Source organism: Colobus angolensis, unplaced genomic scaffold (genome assembly GCF_000951035.1).
Source record: "Colobus angolensis palliatus isolate OR3802 unplaced genomic scaffold, Cang.pa_1.0 Scaffold38, whole genome shotgun sequence".
Taxonomy (NCBI): domain Eukaryota; kingdom Metazoa; phylum Chordata; class Mammalia; order Primates; family Cercopithecidae; genus Colobus; species Colobus angolensis.
In genome coordinates this window covers 3,357,606-3,375,469 of record NW_012117154.1, presented here as the reverse complement: position 1 = coordinate 3,375,469, position 17,864 = coordinate 3,357,606, and the positions used below count along the sequence as shown (strand labels likewise).

Sequence of the window (17,864 nt, the reverse complement as noted above, 5' to 3'; positions counted from 1 at the left end):
CATAGAAATCTGCACCAACCAGTTCAGAGCACCGTCAAATCACAGTCTTGCCTCTAGGTTAAATATGAAGGGGTAGAACGAGCAGTGAAATTCACTGACTGTATCTACATGGAAAAAGAAAAATATTCGGCAAAGGCAGCAATTTATTCTTCATAACAACATTCATGTTAACTTTCAATGAGGGGAATGTACAGTCAGCAAAGATAATTGTGAAGATGGGATGGATTTTTGCCGAAGGCTCTTGTTTTCCTTCTCAGAAAAGGTTTGATTCCTGAACACTGATTCTTTAAACTACCACCTGAATAGCGAAGAGTTAAGAAAGGCAATACACATTTTTTGCTGTTTTTATAAATTAAATACTACAATGCCCATTTCCAGTTTTTTCATGGTGTGCAGAGTAGGTGAGGTCCATCCTTTGCAAAGCATAAGCCACATCTATTTCATTTGAGGAGATGCAAACAGGTTTGATAAGGGGGCAGATAAAAATGAATGTCTTCATGTAAATATTCAATCATAAGATATTTAGGAACATGCACATCCACGTTAGAACTGAATCTTACTTTAACTGAGCTCAGTTTTGAAGTCAATTGTAGATTTTTGGTTGACCCTAATTTTTATGCTTGTTTTTCACTGATAATATGTAATAATACCCCTACATATTAAATATACATAAATATCATCTTCATATGCTTTAAGATAATAAAATCTTTTGAAAGTCATGGTAGAATACAGACTTTCATCTACCATTTGTTGGATTCACAAGTAGGAGTGTTGAGTGTTAAGAAAAATATAATGAATTTGCAGCTTTTACTTAGTAACTTCATGGAATTCACAAAAACCTTGAAACCTCTTAAAGTCACATTCTACTTTGAAATCTGGAAAAATCAATTCCTTCTCTCACTGTCAAGTATCAGTTCTGATGACTCTGACATCTTCTCTTCAGGTAATGTTGGCAAAGCTGCAGGCCAGTCTCAGGATGGAAAGGAAGGATGTCATCACCGTATTGTAAATTGTCAGCCAAGTGCTCAGTGGAGCTTGGGGAAGTCTTTGCTATACTACAATTGTATTCCTGACCTCAGGACTGGCCAGATTAAAAGAAGCCTGTGGATGACTTGCTGGCCTAGGTGGACATTGATCAGCCTCCTGGCAACAGAGGAGGAAAAAAGTCAGTTTAGTGGGTTGAGATCACTGTAAAATGCATACTTGAAAAGGAAGCTTCACTCATCTGTTAAGATAAAATTAAGGTACAGAGAGGAACAAAAATGTTAAAATAAGCTCTTCCTTTCTTGCATTATTTCCGATAACACACAATATAGAAGTTTTCCAAGTTCAGGTCCTAAAGAGCAATCCAATTCCAAGAATCAGGATTTGTGAAGTTCTTGCTTTACTGACTAGATTTTTTATGAAAATATAAAATATTTCTAAACTTCTTGAAGAGCATGCATTGTTTCCAGAGGAGGGGGACAAAATTGAAGAACTGACTCCAGATAGATCACCCATCTGTCTCCTTTCCCTATCAGGGAGAAACATAGTCTTCCCTGTTCTCATTCAGAAATGTAATCCCAAACCAACCATTTAGTCCTCCAGAGTAGCCAATGCCTGTCTCATAACATTGTCCTATTAAAATGTGTGCAACACCTTTTTCCTGCCAGTCCTGAGAATGGCAGCTCAGGTTCCAGGGCACAGAAGCTGCATTTAACATACTAAATAATGTAACCGGGCATGATAAATTATTCACATTGCGATGGAATGCTAGCAAGTCTTGAGGTTAGAATTACTCTGGTTAATGCTTTTAATTTGTTGACTCCCGGTAACACAGAGAAAACTGGACAGCAGATGGAACTATGTCAGCAATGCTTTAAGATGTGTGCCTTCTGCTGCGAATATGCTAGAGATTCCTGTGTTGTTTGCTTTTGTTTTCACTGCTGGGTTGTGCAAACATCGCTGTTTTCTAAGTTTATCAAGTATGTATTTCTGTTTGTTTCAATGAGGGGGTGATTTGTGGGGAAGACTTGATCCAGGTCTCAAGTTGTTCATATGCCCACCTTCCGAAAATGACAGAGACAGAGAATTTCCTAAAACAACCAGAAAAATACACTGACAGTGAGATAAGGCACAGGACAAAGAGAGGAAAAGGAGGATTCTTTGTTTTAAATATTCACTAAAATACAAAACATTTGCTAATCCCCTGGCTTCATATAAAAATAAAAAAGCATGCCTTTCCCCGTAACTGATCACAAATTTTAGTAAGAATTTCTAATTTTACTTGTTACTTTTACCCTAATGTGTTTGAGCTACAGTTACACCCAAATTCATTCTATTTAACCAATAGGGAAACTCTTGTCTAGAAAACCGTGTCAGTACTACATATTCTAACTGTAGATTCAGTCATCAGAGAAATAATCAGAGAAGAAAAGTGTCATATTGTATACGCCAGTTTTGAAAATTGATCTCTTTTTTCCTTCTGACCCTTCTTACAATTTAATCCACGATTGAGTCTCTACAGTCTAGGATTCTATTTTTTCATTTATGTTTAATGTAATGTGCTTTAGGACCCATCTAAAATATGGAAGATTTAAATAAGTGTGTCCCTGGTAGGGTGCCACATGGACAGTGGAGTATCTGGTGTCAAGGCCTTTCATTTGGCATTGATCATGGCACCACCCAATAAGCATCTCAAACTCTTCTCTGTGCTTTGCAGCAAGGTCAGTGGAGCAGGGACACGAGGTGCAAGTAATTCTCAATGCACAGTTGCAGGAAGACTTCTAGATATCAGAGAACACATTCCCTTAGAAACAATGCTATACATGTCTGTGGAGTTTTCACCCTGGGACAAAAAGCAGATCACCTCAAAGCAGATCACCTGGAGAATGTAATAAAAATACTCATTCTTTGGCCCTATCTCCCAGACAGTCTGATCCAGAAAGTCTGGCGGAGGCCCAAGAGTGTGCATTTTAACAAGTACCCAGTGCGTTCCTGGCACAGAGCTGTACTGGGAGCTGCTGCTATGCCAGCAGGGTACCAAGGAAGAGGTATTTATAGGCACTGGGTGCACCTCCGTGATCAGCAAGCATTCTTTGGGAAAACTGGAATAGAGAATTCAGGAAATACATCCACCATTTCTGCCAGGTGGTGGCAAGAACAAGGACTGCCCCATTTCTTGAGCAGGAAGTGTCATGTTCAGGGAAGAAATTGGCAGGAGAGGGTGCTCAGAGATGGAGATGAGCAAAAGAGGGAGCTCCAGGCAGCCTGGGGGCCAAGAGTTCTAGGAACTGGTGCCTCTTCCCATTGTCTACAACCCAGAGTCCTCCTGAGGACCCGGCCTATGTCAGCCATTGTGCCTGTAGTTCCTGGCCACGGTGCCTGGTCTTTGGTGGGTCAAAACTCCAACCCCAGCCTGTCTCCCATGACGCTGCTCCTGAGACATGCCCCCAATTGTCTGAAGTTTTCTAAGGATTCCAGGCACTGAAAGCATCAGGGGATAACTAAGGGTTTGAAAACATGGTTTCACCACTGCATCTTGTCTTGCTCGTCTCCACGGCAGTGTGTGCTCTTGGCATGCTGGCCCTTAACTGAAAGGATGCCAAAGGGGCAGGAGTTATGGGAGGCTGGGGCAGCAGCAAATTCTGTCCTTTCCTAAAATATTAAAGTTCTAGTTTCCTGTTTTAGTAACTGTTGGATGTTGTTAAAATTGAGCTGGGTGATTCATGACAAAGACGCCGTATGCAGAGACCCACAGCAGCCTTGAGATGTGGACACAGAGGTGTACAACTCAGCGAAGAGAGCTGGAGGGTTGACACATTGAAGGTGGCGGTACAAGTGACCTGGAAACCCGCTGCTCCTCCTAACGCCATAGACCACCCTGAGCCGGGTGCCTTCCTAGACTCCGGACTCAGTGTCCAGACACTTCTCTACTTGCGGAAATACAGCTAACTCCCGGCAGAGACAGCAAGAGCACGGGCACCACTAACCCCAGTAGCACCGACTCCAGGTGGGTAAGCACAGGCCATTATGAAGGCCTCAGGATGCTGAGCAAAGCGAAATCGCTGAGTACCCGTCGGGCAGGGTGAAGTTATGGAGGAGGCAGACTGGTGCTTGGGGACCTGCCACTCTTCCCTTTCCAAAACTCCTGATTCACCTCTTGCTGTAAGGTAACCAATAACCCTTAAGTCTAGCCACAATGAGTTTACCTAAAAAACAGAGCTGCTTAAACACCTCCTCAGCCCTCTGAGTCCTGCTGTCTAGAGGTGAAGACCATGAATCTGGACTTCCCAAGGGCCTCATCAGCGACCTGTGGGCCAACCCTGGCACATCAAATTTCCCCATCCTGGGGGTGTATTGAAGCAATGGACCCCTGGCGAAAACCAAAGTGCCCCCAATTACAAAGGGGCAGTTTGATATGAAATTATTTAACTTTTCTAAATGATCCAAAACATGATGCTATTTTTAGGTTGTATATTCATCTATAGTGATCTAATCATATTTTTGTCATAACTGATTGGGATTAACAGTAAGGGAATTAGGGGTGAGGTGTAGTGGCTCATGCTTACAATCCCAATGCTTTGGGAGGTCCATGTGGCAGGATCGCTTCAGGCCAAGAGTTTAAGAACAGCCTGGGCAAATAGTGAGACCCCCATTCCCACCAAAAAAAAAAAGTTTAAAATTAGCTAGGCATGGTAGCAAGTGCCTGTAGTTCTAGCTCTTTGGGAGGCTGAGGCAGGAGGATCCCTTGAGCCCAGGAGTACAAGGTTACAATGAGCTATGATCGTGCCACTGCAATCCAGCCTGGGCAAGAAAGCAAGACTATGTCTCAAAAAACTTTTTTTTTTTTTTTTTTTTTGAGACGGAGTCTCGCTCTGCTGCCCAGGCTGGAGTGCAGTGGCCAGATCTCAGCTCACTGCAAGCTCCGCCTCCTGGGTTTACGCCATTCTCCTGCCTCAGCCTCCCAAGTAGCTGGGACTACAGGCGCCCGCCACATCGCCCGGCTAGTTTTTTGTATTTTTTAGTAGAGACGGGGTTTCACCGGGTTAGCCAGGATGGTCTCGATCTCCTGACCTCGTGATCCGCCCGTCTCGGCCTCCCAAAGTGCTGGGATTACAGGCTTGAGCCACAGCGCCCGGCCTCAAAAAACTTTTTAAAAGGCCGGGCACGCTGTCTCACGCCTATAATCCCAGCACTTTGGGAGGCTGAGGTGGGCAGGTCACCTGAGGTCAGGAGTTCGAACCCAGCCTAGACAACATAGTGAAACCCTGTCTGTACTAAAAATACAATTAGCTGGGCATGGTGGCAGGCACCTGTAATCCCAGCTACTCGGGAGGCTGGGGCAGGAGAATCGCTTAAACCTGGGAGGCAGAGGTTACGGTGAGCCGAGATCACACCACTGCTCTCTAGCTTGGGTGACAGAGCAAAACTCCATCTCACAAAAAAAAAAAAAAAAAAAAAAGCAAAGGAACTTTGTCTATCTGCACATGCATGCACCTTATAGTACCTTGCTTGTGACAGCATAATGCTCGGCATGGAAGGTATTCTCCACTTTAACAAGTAACTGTTTATTGAGCACCTAGAAATGCTGGACTAGCCTATGTGTAGTCAACAGTCATCCATTAGTTAAGTCCTCCAGAAATTGCTGAGTGTTAACAGATCACCAGTTTCAGCAGAGGAGAATGTAGCATGAGCAGAGAGCAAGTGTATGTGATCAGCAGTTGCCGTCCTGTTCACAAAACCAATTATCCTGCTCTGCGATCTATTAAGACAAAGCAGGAGCTTTAGTTGCTATTGTGCCTGCCGCCTCTCCATGGATAGGCCGTTTATCTGACTCAACTAGCTCTTCAGCAACCGTGATCGGAAAAGCATTTGCGTCAGGCTGGCTCACAGCTTGAGATCTTTCAGTCTAATCTACAGGCTTTTCAGGACCTGAGCTTCATGCGGGGTGTCTGCAAAATAGTGCAATCTGTAGTCAACAACCCTGAACTCTAACAAGCCGGCTTCTCGGGCAGGAGCCCTGCTGGGCCCCAGCTCTGGGCCTGGGAGGCCTGTGTGCGGGAACCATGCGGCAGCAGCGCGGGAGCCTCTGACAAATTGGAGTCATACCGAGGCATGCCGAGAGGAGGATGAAAGGAAAACTGAGATGGCGCTCTGAATAGCTCTCAGCTGCCTCTCCTGGGCCCTATAAGGAACTAAGGCTTATTGCAGAATGGAGAAAGTTTTGAGAAAAGAAGGCACAGTTGCACTGTTTTCACACCTTGGAACAAGGAATTCAGAATTCGGAGGTTCTCATCAGCCCACACAGCAAGAACCTGGCGACAGAGGCCTGGCAGGGCTGCAGGGCCTGGGGAAGTTCTTAAAAGGAACCTCTGTGCCAACGTCACCTTGACTGCTTCTACAAGCTGTGGCTTCGCCGTTCTGGCAGCTCTCAAGTGGCCACTTGACCACAACAAGGTCTATGTCTTCTCTGGACCAAGGAAATGGAAGGCAACGGCTGTGTCCCCAGGCCCAGCCTTTCCCCTGTAGCCCGTTTTGCTCATTCCTCCTCTAAGTGCCTCCCAGGAAACATGGCCCATGGTACATCCTGTATCCAGGCTCTCCAAATGGGCAACGTGGAGGCCGTGCCTGGCCCACGACTGCAAAGTCCTTCTCTGGTCATAATCAAAGATAGGCCTCTTCTTTAGGACTTTGTCCTAAAGTCCCCCCACAATGAGTAGAAAGATCCAGTTATTTAATGACCCTCACTAGTTTCTAGCCCAGCCAAAGATAATTCAACTTCCTAGAGTCCTGATTTGTTTCTAAGGGCCTTGGCACTCTCTGATGAGGTGCCCGGCTCCCGTAGAAGACGACAAACCCTTCAGGAAATAAGAAACACGAGGATATGTTACCAGTCCCCAGGGCTCAGCACCTCGAGGGTCACTGTTCTTTTTCCACCAATTGATTATTTAGCTGGGTACATGTTTCAGTAGCAGAAACCTCTTAAGTTTCTCTCCCTGTGTATGTTCAAAAGAACACTACAAGCATCAAGAAGCATCACTCCAAGCTCCAAAACGTCATTCTCCACTCGGGTATCCAAATGCACCTCACATTCCCCTTCCTCCTCATTCATACTAGATGTATTTCAAAGAGAATTACATGGCATGACCCTGTTCTGAATCTCCTCTCAGCTTATACCCTCCCCACAGCACCAGACCTGAACACTTTGGCTTGTCTGATAGAAACACACTTCATAGACAAAGATAACCACAGAAGGGCTGTGGAAATCATGGTTGGCTTAAATGTGCTCTTGGCTGTCCGTGCTTGGAGCTGGGGTGGGAGAGAGCCCTCAGCCAGCCACCTCACAGCCCAACAATTACTCCCTTCCACCGCTACCTCTCACTTAGAGACTGGTCCTTCTAAAGGAAACCTGCTTGCATCACCTTCCCTTCCAGCTCCAAATTAAATGCATCAAAAGATATATGCAAATTAAATGCATCAAAAGATTTCCATCAGGGCCAAAAGACAGCGGCCCTGATGGGAAAAAACATTACCTCTCCATTTTCCCGACACCCAGCCTGAGGAAAGTCACTGGAACTTGTACCAGGAGCTAACGATTTGTTACTCAGGCACAGCTTCCTTTACGCCCCAGGCCCCTCATATGTCTTGTTGTCTAGCTACCTGTGTTGACACTAATATTGATAGTATCACTTAGGTTTCCCAGTACACGACTGAGCATCAATCAGCCCTCCCTTTCTCCCTCCAGGCCTGAAAAACACACATCACTTGCAAGATGTAGGTTATTGAGCTGAATCCCAATTGCAGTGAGGAATATTATTTCCCAGAGCTCCCTGGAAACTCAGGTAAATACCTGTGCCAAGAAAGAATGATCAGGGGCCGCACAGGCACCTGCTGAGCACCATCCCCTCAGGTAAAGCAGCTCCTAGCAGAACAAACCCAACCCATCTGGCCCAGTGTGCTATCCGAAACCTAGTCTGCAAGTTTACCTTTTCCAAAAGCTAAAAGAAGATAGCATCTATACTTATTGGGGACAAAATCACGGAATCGCATTGAAATACTTCTTGTTCAAAGTTGCATTTGTACAGGTCAAAAAGGGGTGTTGGTTATATATATTCTACCTAATTTATGATTCGGGATGTAAAATGAAATCTAGGCCGGGCGCGGTGGCTCACACCTGTAATCCCAGCACTTTGAGAGACCAAGGCGGGTGGATCACGAGGTCAGGAGATCGAGACCATCCTGGCTAACATGGTGAAACCCCGTCTCTACTAAAAATACAAAAACTTGGCCGGCGTGGTGGTGGGTGCCTATAGTCTCAGCTACTCTTGGGAGGCTGAGGCAGGAGAATGGCATGAACCCAGAAGGCAGAGCTTGCAGTGAGCCAAGATTGTGCCACTGCACTCCAGCCTGGGCGACAGAGCAAGACTCCCTTCCAAAAAAAAAAAAAAAAAGAACTCTAATTCATTCATGTATGATAACTAGTGCTGACTCTACATCAGCAAATTAACATACTATGTTCTCAGTGCTGCCAGGTGACTGTTTACTTTAAGTGAACCATCCTGTGAAAAGGCAGCTCCCATTGAAACATTGCCAACCAACCAACCAGTATGTATAGCTAGTACCTCTCCCTGGAACTGCAGACTGGTGAATTTAACTACACTTCCAGCATCTCTGTGTGGACATCTAACAGAGACCTTAGAATCTACACGCTCCAAATTAGATGTCTGATCTTTTCCCCTAAACTGCTCCACCCATAACATTCCTTATCTAGGTTAATGGCAACTCCAGCCTCTTAGCCATTCTGGCCATATTCTTTAACCATCAAGGACTCCTCCTCTCTCCCCTAAAATTCTAACCCCGACAGGATTTTTTCAACCCTCAAGCTTATCAGCATAGAACGTGCATGCAGAGCAAACCACATTTTCTCTGTCCTGATCCTCAAACCCAGTACATCCTTCCATGAGCCCAAAGACCCCAAGGGTCCAAGTACAGATGAGCACCACGTGGGAGCCGGGTAACCAGCAGAGCAGAACGGACTTGAGTCCTGGGAGAACATGGCTCGACGAGAACAAATGGCACATTATATATGCTGCTCACTCTTATGCCAACTCAGGCGGATATGTCCCAAAGCAAGTCACATCCTCCCAAAATGTGAACCCAGAGCTGTTACCCAGAACCAGCCCTGATCTTGGAGCCACTGCTACTGAGGGTAAGAAACAGTCCATGTCTCAGCCCCATCTCTCCACGCTGACCAACTGATGTGGAGGGGAGGAAACGCAACGTGCCGCCATCATGAATACACAACGTGCACCATTTTAGAATCACCCACCACAAGGTAAGAATTTTTAAATGGCCAAAAAAGTCCAAAAAGCGGGAAAATGGTCTAAACCACCTGTCGAGGAGGACCACAGCTACTGCTTCTTTGTTCAGGATCACTGGATTCACAGGATTTTGGAGGGAGAGAAGCGGTTTCTGCAATAAAAGAACAATTTTAGAGGCATTAAGTGGCAAAAACCAAGCTGTGTGCTCTAACAATTCTGATTTATAAAGAAACACATTTGCTTTTATGTAGTACCCCTGGCATAATCCTTAACCATAAACACTTGTTTTAAATTCCCTTGAGATCCTATCCCTTTAGAACATTATTTCTTTAAAGAAATAAAAATATGGAAACTAACTCAAAATCAATTTCTTTCTCAACACATTAGTTTCACCCAGAGACAAAATGATCTAAAGCTTCAATAGCTGATCAAGGAATATAAATGCCAGACAAATGGAGATAGAAGAGACAGAGATGTTTGATTTGGGCCATAATTTTTGTCAAGATAATTAATTGCTCAAAATACTAATGAATAAACATTCACTCACAGGAACCTGCAAGAAGCTGTGGTCAGATTATCAAAGGAAACAGTCCACGCTCTCTGGAATTTTTTTAAATCTGAAAGATGCAATCTAGAATACACATGGGAGGCAGCCATGGTAAAATCAAAAAAATGGGGCTGCTGAAAATAGAGCTCCAATTTTTGTGGAAAACGAAGGTGTTTAGGCCCTTCAGTGAGAATCGATTGGCTGAAAACCTTCCCATGGAATTTGGTGTTCCCAGCAGCCTGTGAGGGCAGGTGTCCCATTCATCCTGGAGAGGAGGGATGTGTTCGGCCTTCAAAACTCGACTGCTGCTGCTTCCTGGTGATACTGTCTTAGCGATGGCCTCATCCCATTATCAATCTGTATTGTCTCATGGCAAGAAAATGAGATACTACAGCAAGACTCTCCAAGAGTGGGTCTAGTTTTCCAGCATTCCCAACACCCTGTTACATTCAAGGGGAACAGATCTCTTACTTGACTCTACTTGAAATTGGGAGGAAGTTACCCCTGATGTAGTAAAATACCTCCCCACATGTTTTAATGTAGAGGGCTTTCAACAAAAAAGAAAGTATGGGGAAAAAACAAAATTTTTTAAAGGTTTCAGGGTTCTTCCTCACTTTGTTTTAAGCATTGGACAAATAGGTGGATTTTTACGGTTAACCTACTCCTAGAATATTCCAAGTTCTAGAATTTCTTCTAAAATTTATCCAAAAAATAATAACAACCATTGTCAAGTTGTCCTCCCTGTGCAGCTGGTGTCTAGCAAGCCAGCCGTTCTTCCAGCTTTCTCTTTTCCAGGTCTTTCTACCACCCGCTCTTGTCTACTCACCTGTGGTCTTTGGTTCATCTGAATTGTAGCCAGAGTCTTCATTTCCACTTTCTGTCTTAGTTTCTTTGTTTGTCTTCTCTTTTTCAGATTTCCTACAATTAGACCATTTTAAGTTCATGTTAATTGTTTTGTTTGTTTGTTTTTGTTTTTGTTTTTGTTTTGAGATGGAGTCTCACTCTGTCGCCCAGGCTGGAGTGCAGTGGCCGGATCTCAGCTCACTGCAAGCTCCACCTCCCGGGTTCACGCCATTCTCCTGCCTCAGCCTCCCAAGTAGCTGGGACTACAGGCGCCCGCCACCTTGTCCGGCTAGTTTTTTGTATTTTTTAGTAGAGACGGGGTTTCACCGGGTTAGCCAGGATGATCTCGATCTCCTGACCTCGTGATCCGCCCGTCTCGGCCTCCCGAAGTGCTGGGATTACAGGCTTGAGCCACCGCGCCCGGCCTCATGTTAATTGTTGACATTAACATTGCCAAACGTTAATTGGCAATGGATACCTACGTAGTTCACATGGTTCCTCTCAAGAGTATGCTTATATGCGGAACTTAACACAGGCAACCTATAGCTCTGTCGCTGTGTGGCAGGTGTAGACGTCTGCCTATTCACACATTCCCATTATGGGGAGAGATGAAAGTTTATCATGGTCCATGGACTCCACTCCCCAGTGGCTACTCAACTCTCAGAAACCATTCATCAAATAAAGCAAGAGTCAGCAAACTATGACCCACAGACCATATCTGACCCACCCCTTGTTTTTGTAAATAAAGTATCATTGCAACACGGTTACACCTATCAGCTCACATATTGTCTACGACTACCTAAACATGTAGCCACAGTCATGTTATAACAGCAGAGTTGAGTCCTTATGACAGAGACCATATGGCTGGCAAAACTAAAAATATTTACTATGCAGCCCTTTATGGAAAAAGATGTGCCAACTGCTGAAATAAAGCAAAAGTCAGTGCAGCCTCCTAGGGTTTGGAGGCTGGAAGGAAGTCTGGCAATGGATAGCCAAAGAATTTAAAATAGTCATACTTGACCTCTAAGGAGGTATGCTAGGGAAACAAGCAAGGATATGTACAAATATGTACTTGAAAGAATGTTGATTTGTGAGCTATTTATAAAAGCAAACCACAGACAACCAAGTACCCAATCAGAGGGGACTTTTAAATAAATGATGAGAGTTCTCTAAAATGGAATTCCATGGCACCTGTCAAAATTATTACATATGAGAGCTCTCACACACTGCTAGCTGGAGTGTAAGCCTGTACACCTTCTTTGGAAACATGTGGCACCATCTAAAGCTGAAGATATGCTACCTTCTGGCCCAGCTTTTAGGACTAGATACAGTCTCCCTTGGTATTTGTTAGGGATTGATTCCAGGACCCCTGCAGACACCAAAATTTGCAAATGCTCAAGCCTCTGATATAAAATGGTGTAGGATTTGCATATGCATATAACCTACACACATCCTCCCATATACTTTGAGTCATCTCCTGATTCTTTATAATACCTAATACAATGTAAATGCTCTGCAAATAGTTGTTATACTGTACTGCTTCTTTATTTTAAAATTTGTATTATTTTTTACTGTTACTTTTTTTTCAAATATTTTTGATCCATAGTTAGTTGAATCAGAGGATGTGGAACCTGCAGATATAGAGGATCAGCTGTATTCTGTTTGGTCAGAACCAAACAGAAATGAGTACTTATGTTCACCAAAAGACTCCTACCATAATACTCAGAATAGTTGTTGTTTTTGTTGTTCTTGTTGTTTCTTGGTGACAAGGTCTCACTCTGTCACCCAGGTTGGAGTGCAGTGGCGTGATCTCGGCTCACTGTAACTTCTACCTCCTGGGCTCAAAGGATCCTCCCAAGTCAGCCTCCTGAGTATCTGGGACTACAGGAAAGCACCAACACACTCGGCTAATTTTGTACATTTTGTGGAGATGGGGTGTTTCCATGTTGTCCAGGCTGGTCTCCAACTCCTGGGCTCAAGGGCCTCACCGCCTTGACTTCCCAAAGCACTGGGACTACAGGACTGAGCCACTGTGCCTGTCCGGAGCATTAGTGTTTGCAATGGTCCCAACCTGAAAACTATTCAAACACCCATTTAAAGCAAAAAGTAAAAATACATTGCATATGTGCCCAGAACATAATATTACATAATAATGAACCACTGACACCCACGTGCCATGGTATGGATCAGCCTCACAGTGAGAGGCTCAAGAAGGCAGACATAAATGAGTATACACAAAATGACACCATTGGTACATGCCCCTCATCTCTGGGGAGGTGGGAAAGATGTCAGAAGAATGTCACCTTTGGGGAGGAGGGGTAGGCAGCAATTTGACAGGGGTCTAGGGGACTTTGGGGATGCTGAGGATGTTCTAGCTGTGACTTTCAGCCATCAAGCCCAGGCGTTTGTGCTTTTTGCGAAACCTGATCAAGCTACACACCTGCCACTTGTGCGCTTTTCTGTACTATCTATCTAAAACTATCTTATACTTCTTCTGTACTTATAAGTATCTGTCTAAAACTATCAAACAAATAATACAAAAATGCTGTGTGCAAGTATTTGTTAATAGAAATAATCTTCAGAACGTGCCAAGTGAAAAGAGCAAGCTATGGAATAATGGTTACTATGATCCAAATTTCACAAAATGCTTTCTGTGCATATCTGTGGGTATATACATGAACTATGTATGTAGGTACATACATAGTTAACAATAATTTCTTTGGAACTATAGAAGTGTGGGTGTTTTTTTAAAACTATTTCTTGTACCTATCTTTATATTTATTTTTTTCTAAAATAAACATGCATTGATTTTTTTCTATAATAAACATACAACTATATATATATATATTATTTTAATTATTTTAATGCAAAATAAATCCTTGAGCAGCTGGAGCGAGCACCATGGACATCGTGAAAGGAGAAAGCAAGTGGGGTTGGATTATCCAGTGGGCAACCCCCATTGTCCTTCTGGAGCTTAATGTAGTCTCACCTAACTTTAAGGGCTGCATAGAGAAGGACCCAAGCCCTGAGTCAGGTCCACCCAGTTCACATTCAGACAAAAAACTCTACAAAGCATGCAGCAGTGAGTACCTGGCATGTACATCAGGCACTCAAGATATACTAGCTTTTCTCATGCGCCCAGTGTCATTATTCTACAGTTGTTGTTATCCTCTACCCATTATCCTGACTAGCTATTGATCACTTTGCTGTGCTTTCAAATCACCTAAGACCCCAGAGAACAGAAATGGAAGATGTTGGCACAGTCAACAACGGTGAACCAAGAGTCCAGGCTTCCGTTCTGCCAGTAGTAGCAATCAAGAGAAATGCCAGAATAATTATCAGGGTCCATTTTTCTTCCTCTTCCCTTGCCCTAGGTCATGCCTCAAAGGAGGAATATTTTCAGATTGCTGCTTGGTGATGTCCTCTCTCCAAACTTCACGATCGCCAGGGGTCAGAGGGAGAAGGGATAGCCTCTGCCACATGGTGATGGTGCACGTTCATTCACAGAATGTAGCCAAAGGGTGTTTTAGAATCTCAGCACTTAAAAATGTAAATATTCTAATAAAATACTGGTAACTACATGTGTTCTTATATTACCCACAAGAAACAACAGCTGTCTAAAAAACCCTTCCCTTGGTGCACATATGCCTATGTTAATATTGCAGACATTTCAAAGGGTTACTGGCTACTTATTGTAAGTCCTTGACACAGTTACCTTAAAAGTGCTTGTAGCTACTTCTGGGCAGCCTGGGAAGGAAAGGAATTTTTCAGTCCTGTCCACTCCCCGTGACTGAATGAGCACCGAACACTGCCTAATTTGTCTGCCTGGACAGTTTCACGTGTCTTGCAGGCATCCTCTTGGCTACCCCAGAAATTCCAGCAGGACCTCTGCTGGTGGCCCTGGCCTGCACCCAAAGCAGGCAGGATGACAGTCATGGTGCACAGTGTCCTCTTGTGGAAAGAGTTGCAAATGCCAGACACTAAGAAAATCTCCATTTCCCTAAGTGAACCAGAGCAAGTCAAAGGTAGGCAGTGGCAATCCACCTATTTCATTCCACAGTTAATGTTGCCCTATGAGTTTGTGATTGGCATACATGTTTTTCAGCATTGTCTACTTTCAGTACTTAATTTTGGATCATATAAATCCGAAACTCCCACAGCTGTGTGTATGTATTGTTATTACTGTTGTTCAATTTTTTTTTTTTCAGAAAATAGATGTGGTTTCAAACTTACCTTTGAAACTGAATACGAAATCCTGCAGAAAAGAACAAAATTACATTAGAAAAATCAGGATACTTATTCTAAAAATTGAGTCCCATTAATTTTTATAGACTCCCTTATTTTAACAGACCTAACATTAGTATTTGTGACCCAAGGGTATTATTAAGTTTTCCCATACCAAATTATCAAATGACTTCCATGCATAGGAAAGTAGAATTCACTGTTAACTATTAGAAAAATAAATAACTCCTAGGTACTTGAAATATAGACTATATAGTACTTACTATATTTCAGATACCTAGGGGTATTTTCTTATTACTTTGTGAATATTGAATTTGACTAGTGAGACTATAAAGACTCCATACGCCAAGAAGAGATGTTCTGTGTTACCAATCACTGCTGCTCTTCATTCAATTCTTACCCTGTGCCAGCACCAGGCAGGCTCTGTACAAAGTACTAGCTCATTTAATTGTTACACTACTCAAAAGTAGGTGTTACTGTTTTAACAGACTAGACACTATTATATTAATATTACCATATTTCTTTAATTCAAAGATACATTTTCAATCAATATGTACCAATAGTATCAACTGATACAGTTGTGCCCACCCCCAACAACAACAACGAAAAAAAAAAAAAACTGTCATTAAATTGCTAATGTTTTTAGTCAGTGGATCCATAGACTGACTAGAAGGAATCTATCTGGAGCTATGTACACATTGTGAAATGATTAAATCAAGCTAATTCATATAACCATAATCTCACATATTCATCGCTATTTTGTGGTGAGAATATCCAAGATTTATTCTCTTAGCAATTTTCAAGTACACAATACATCGTAATTAATTACAGTCATCATGCTGTACAGTAGATCGAATTTATTTTTGCTGTCTAATTGAAACTCGTACCCTTCGACCAACATCTCCCCAACCCCCATTCCCACTCCCTGGTAACACCTACCATTCTACCTCCTGTTTCTATGAGCTTGGCTTTTTTAGATTCCACCTATAGTGGAGATCATACAATACTTGCCTTTCTGCGTCTGGCTTATTTCACTTAGCATAATGTCCTTTAGGTCTCTCCACGGTGTAGCAAAGGACAGGATTTTCTTCTTTTTGAAGGCTGACTAGTGTTCCATTGTGTCTATATACCACATTTTCTTTGTCTATTCATCTACTGATGTACACAGGTTGATTCCGTATCTTGGCTATTGTGAACAGTGATGTAATGAACATGGGAATGCAGATATCTCTTCAATAAGAAGACGTCATTTCTTTTTGATATACACTCAGGAGTGGGATTGCTGGATTATAGGATAGCTCTATTTTAATTTTTTTGAGGAACCTCCATAGTGTTTCCATAAAAGCTGTAACAATTTACATTCCCACCAACAGCGTGCAACCACAGCTTCGCCAACACCTGTTATCTTTTGTCTTTTTTATAATAGCATTCTAATAAAGGAAAAGTGATATTGTGGTTCATCTATCTTTTGAAAGAGCTGATGAGTTCATTAACTTCAACTGCTTGTATCAAAAGTTCAGAAGTATGTACAAATGTAAATGAACAAAAAAGTTACCTCTTTTTCTTCTGCAGCAGAAGCAACAACGGCAGCAGCATTTGCAGCCACAACAGCGGCAGTAGCCGCAGCGTATTGTAAGAGCACACGTCAGCGTCAGAAGCATGGTGCCTGCTAATCCAAGTCCAACTTTGACCCAAGTAGGCAATGAAAAACCTAAGCCTGGTCAACTTGATAATATACCCGGAATATTAATACCGTCTCCGGTGCCTAAAGGAGAAAAAAATATATTTTAGTGATACTTGCACTGCCTAGAATCACAGATTCTGCCCCATTACAAGTTGCATTATGTGTTCTAGTAATATTATAACCATTCAGCCTGCTATGGCTAGGCATCATAGGCCAAGCTTCTTTCCATGTGTTTAATTATTCAATACTCTACAGTACCTTCCATCACAATATTTATTTCTGCCAGTAAACAACTTCTTAGTAACCCAGTCCAGGCGTTGGTTGTTTAATGTCTCTAATGTCCCTGAAAGGTAGATAAGGCAGGGCTGGGCTGACAATCCCCTGAGGCTGGCATAGTGATGGTCACGTTTGACATCATTTATTTAATCAAGGAATACTTTTTGAGCACTAAAATGGACAAGATTGGAATAAAGACATTTTGTTCTCCTTTCCAAGCCCCCACTCGTTGAGAATCCAGAGCCCAGAGGAAACCAGGGTATTTTGAGGGAAGGTCACTTCTAAAGGAACTTAGGTTCATGGCTTTCACCCCTGCCCCATCCAACTCCCCGACTCCTCAAATTCATTCCTCACACAGTCATTGCTTTTTCCAGAGCTTTTCAGGAGGCACCTTCCTTAGTGTGTGTTTCCCTCTTACTTTACCTAGTAGTCATGGAGGCGGCAGGAAAAAAGGGTAAAGTGAGGCAGAGCAATCAGGAAGCAAGACGGATGTAGGAAGAGAAGGAGAGAGGAAAAAGCCATTTTGATTCTTTTCCACCATGTCTTAGGCAGAGCTGTCGTGGCTTCACACGATTATCCAAATTCAAATTTAAGTTAATTAAAAGTATGAGTCATTAAATATTCAGTGCCTCAGTTGCACTAGCCACATTCAAGTGCTCAGTCACCACAGATGTAGAACATTTTTATCATCACAGAAAGAGACAGTATGGGAATTACACTGATCTTCCAAGAGAGTTTTCATCCAGCCTTTCACTTCTCCCTAGCGCACCATGCTGACGTCAAACCACACACATTTAAGTTGATCTGTTTAATTGTGAACTGCTATTCAATGAAAGGCTGTCACTCAACCCTGCGTGCTTGGGTAGTATCTTAATGTAAATGCATGCTATTTAGGTTCTAGAGAACCCTAATATAGGATGGACGGATGAATGGATGGGTGGGTGGATGGATGAATGGATGAGTGGGTGGG

The 17,864-nt window shown here is 43.0% G+C and overlaps 1 protein-coding gene across 1 annotated transcript in view; it reads right to left on the bottom strand.

Moving 5' to 3' along the window:
• Nucleotides 1-313: 313 nt before the first annotated feature.
• Nucleotides 314-17,864, bottom strand: part of IGSF5 (immunoglobulin superfamily, member 5) — a 39,692-nt gene continuing 22,141 nt past the window's right edge. Inside the window, 5 exon segments of the mRNA XM_011954219.1 lie at nucleotides 314-1,143; nucleotides 9,374-9,453; nucleotides 10,676-10,767; nucleotides 14,926-14,947; nucleotides 16,490-16,699. Coding sequence (XP_011809609.1) covers nucleotides 1,051-1,143; nucleotides 9,374-9,453; nucleotides 10,676-10,767; nucleotides 14,926-14,947; nucleotides 16,490-16,699 — 497 coding nt within the window. The 3' untranslated portion in view covers nucleotides 314-1,050.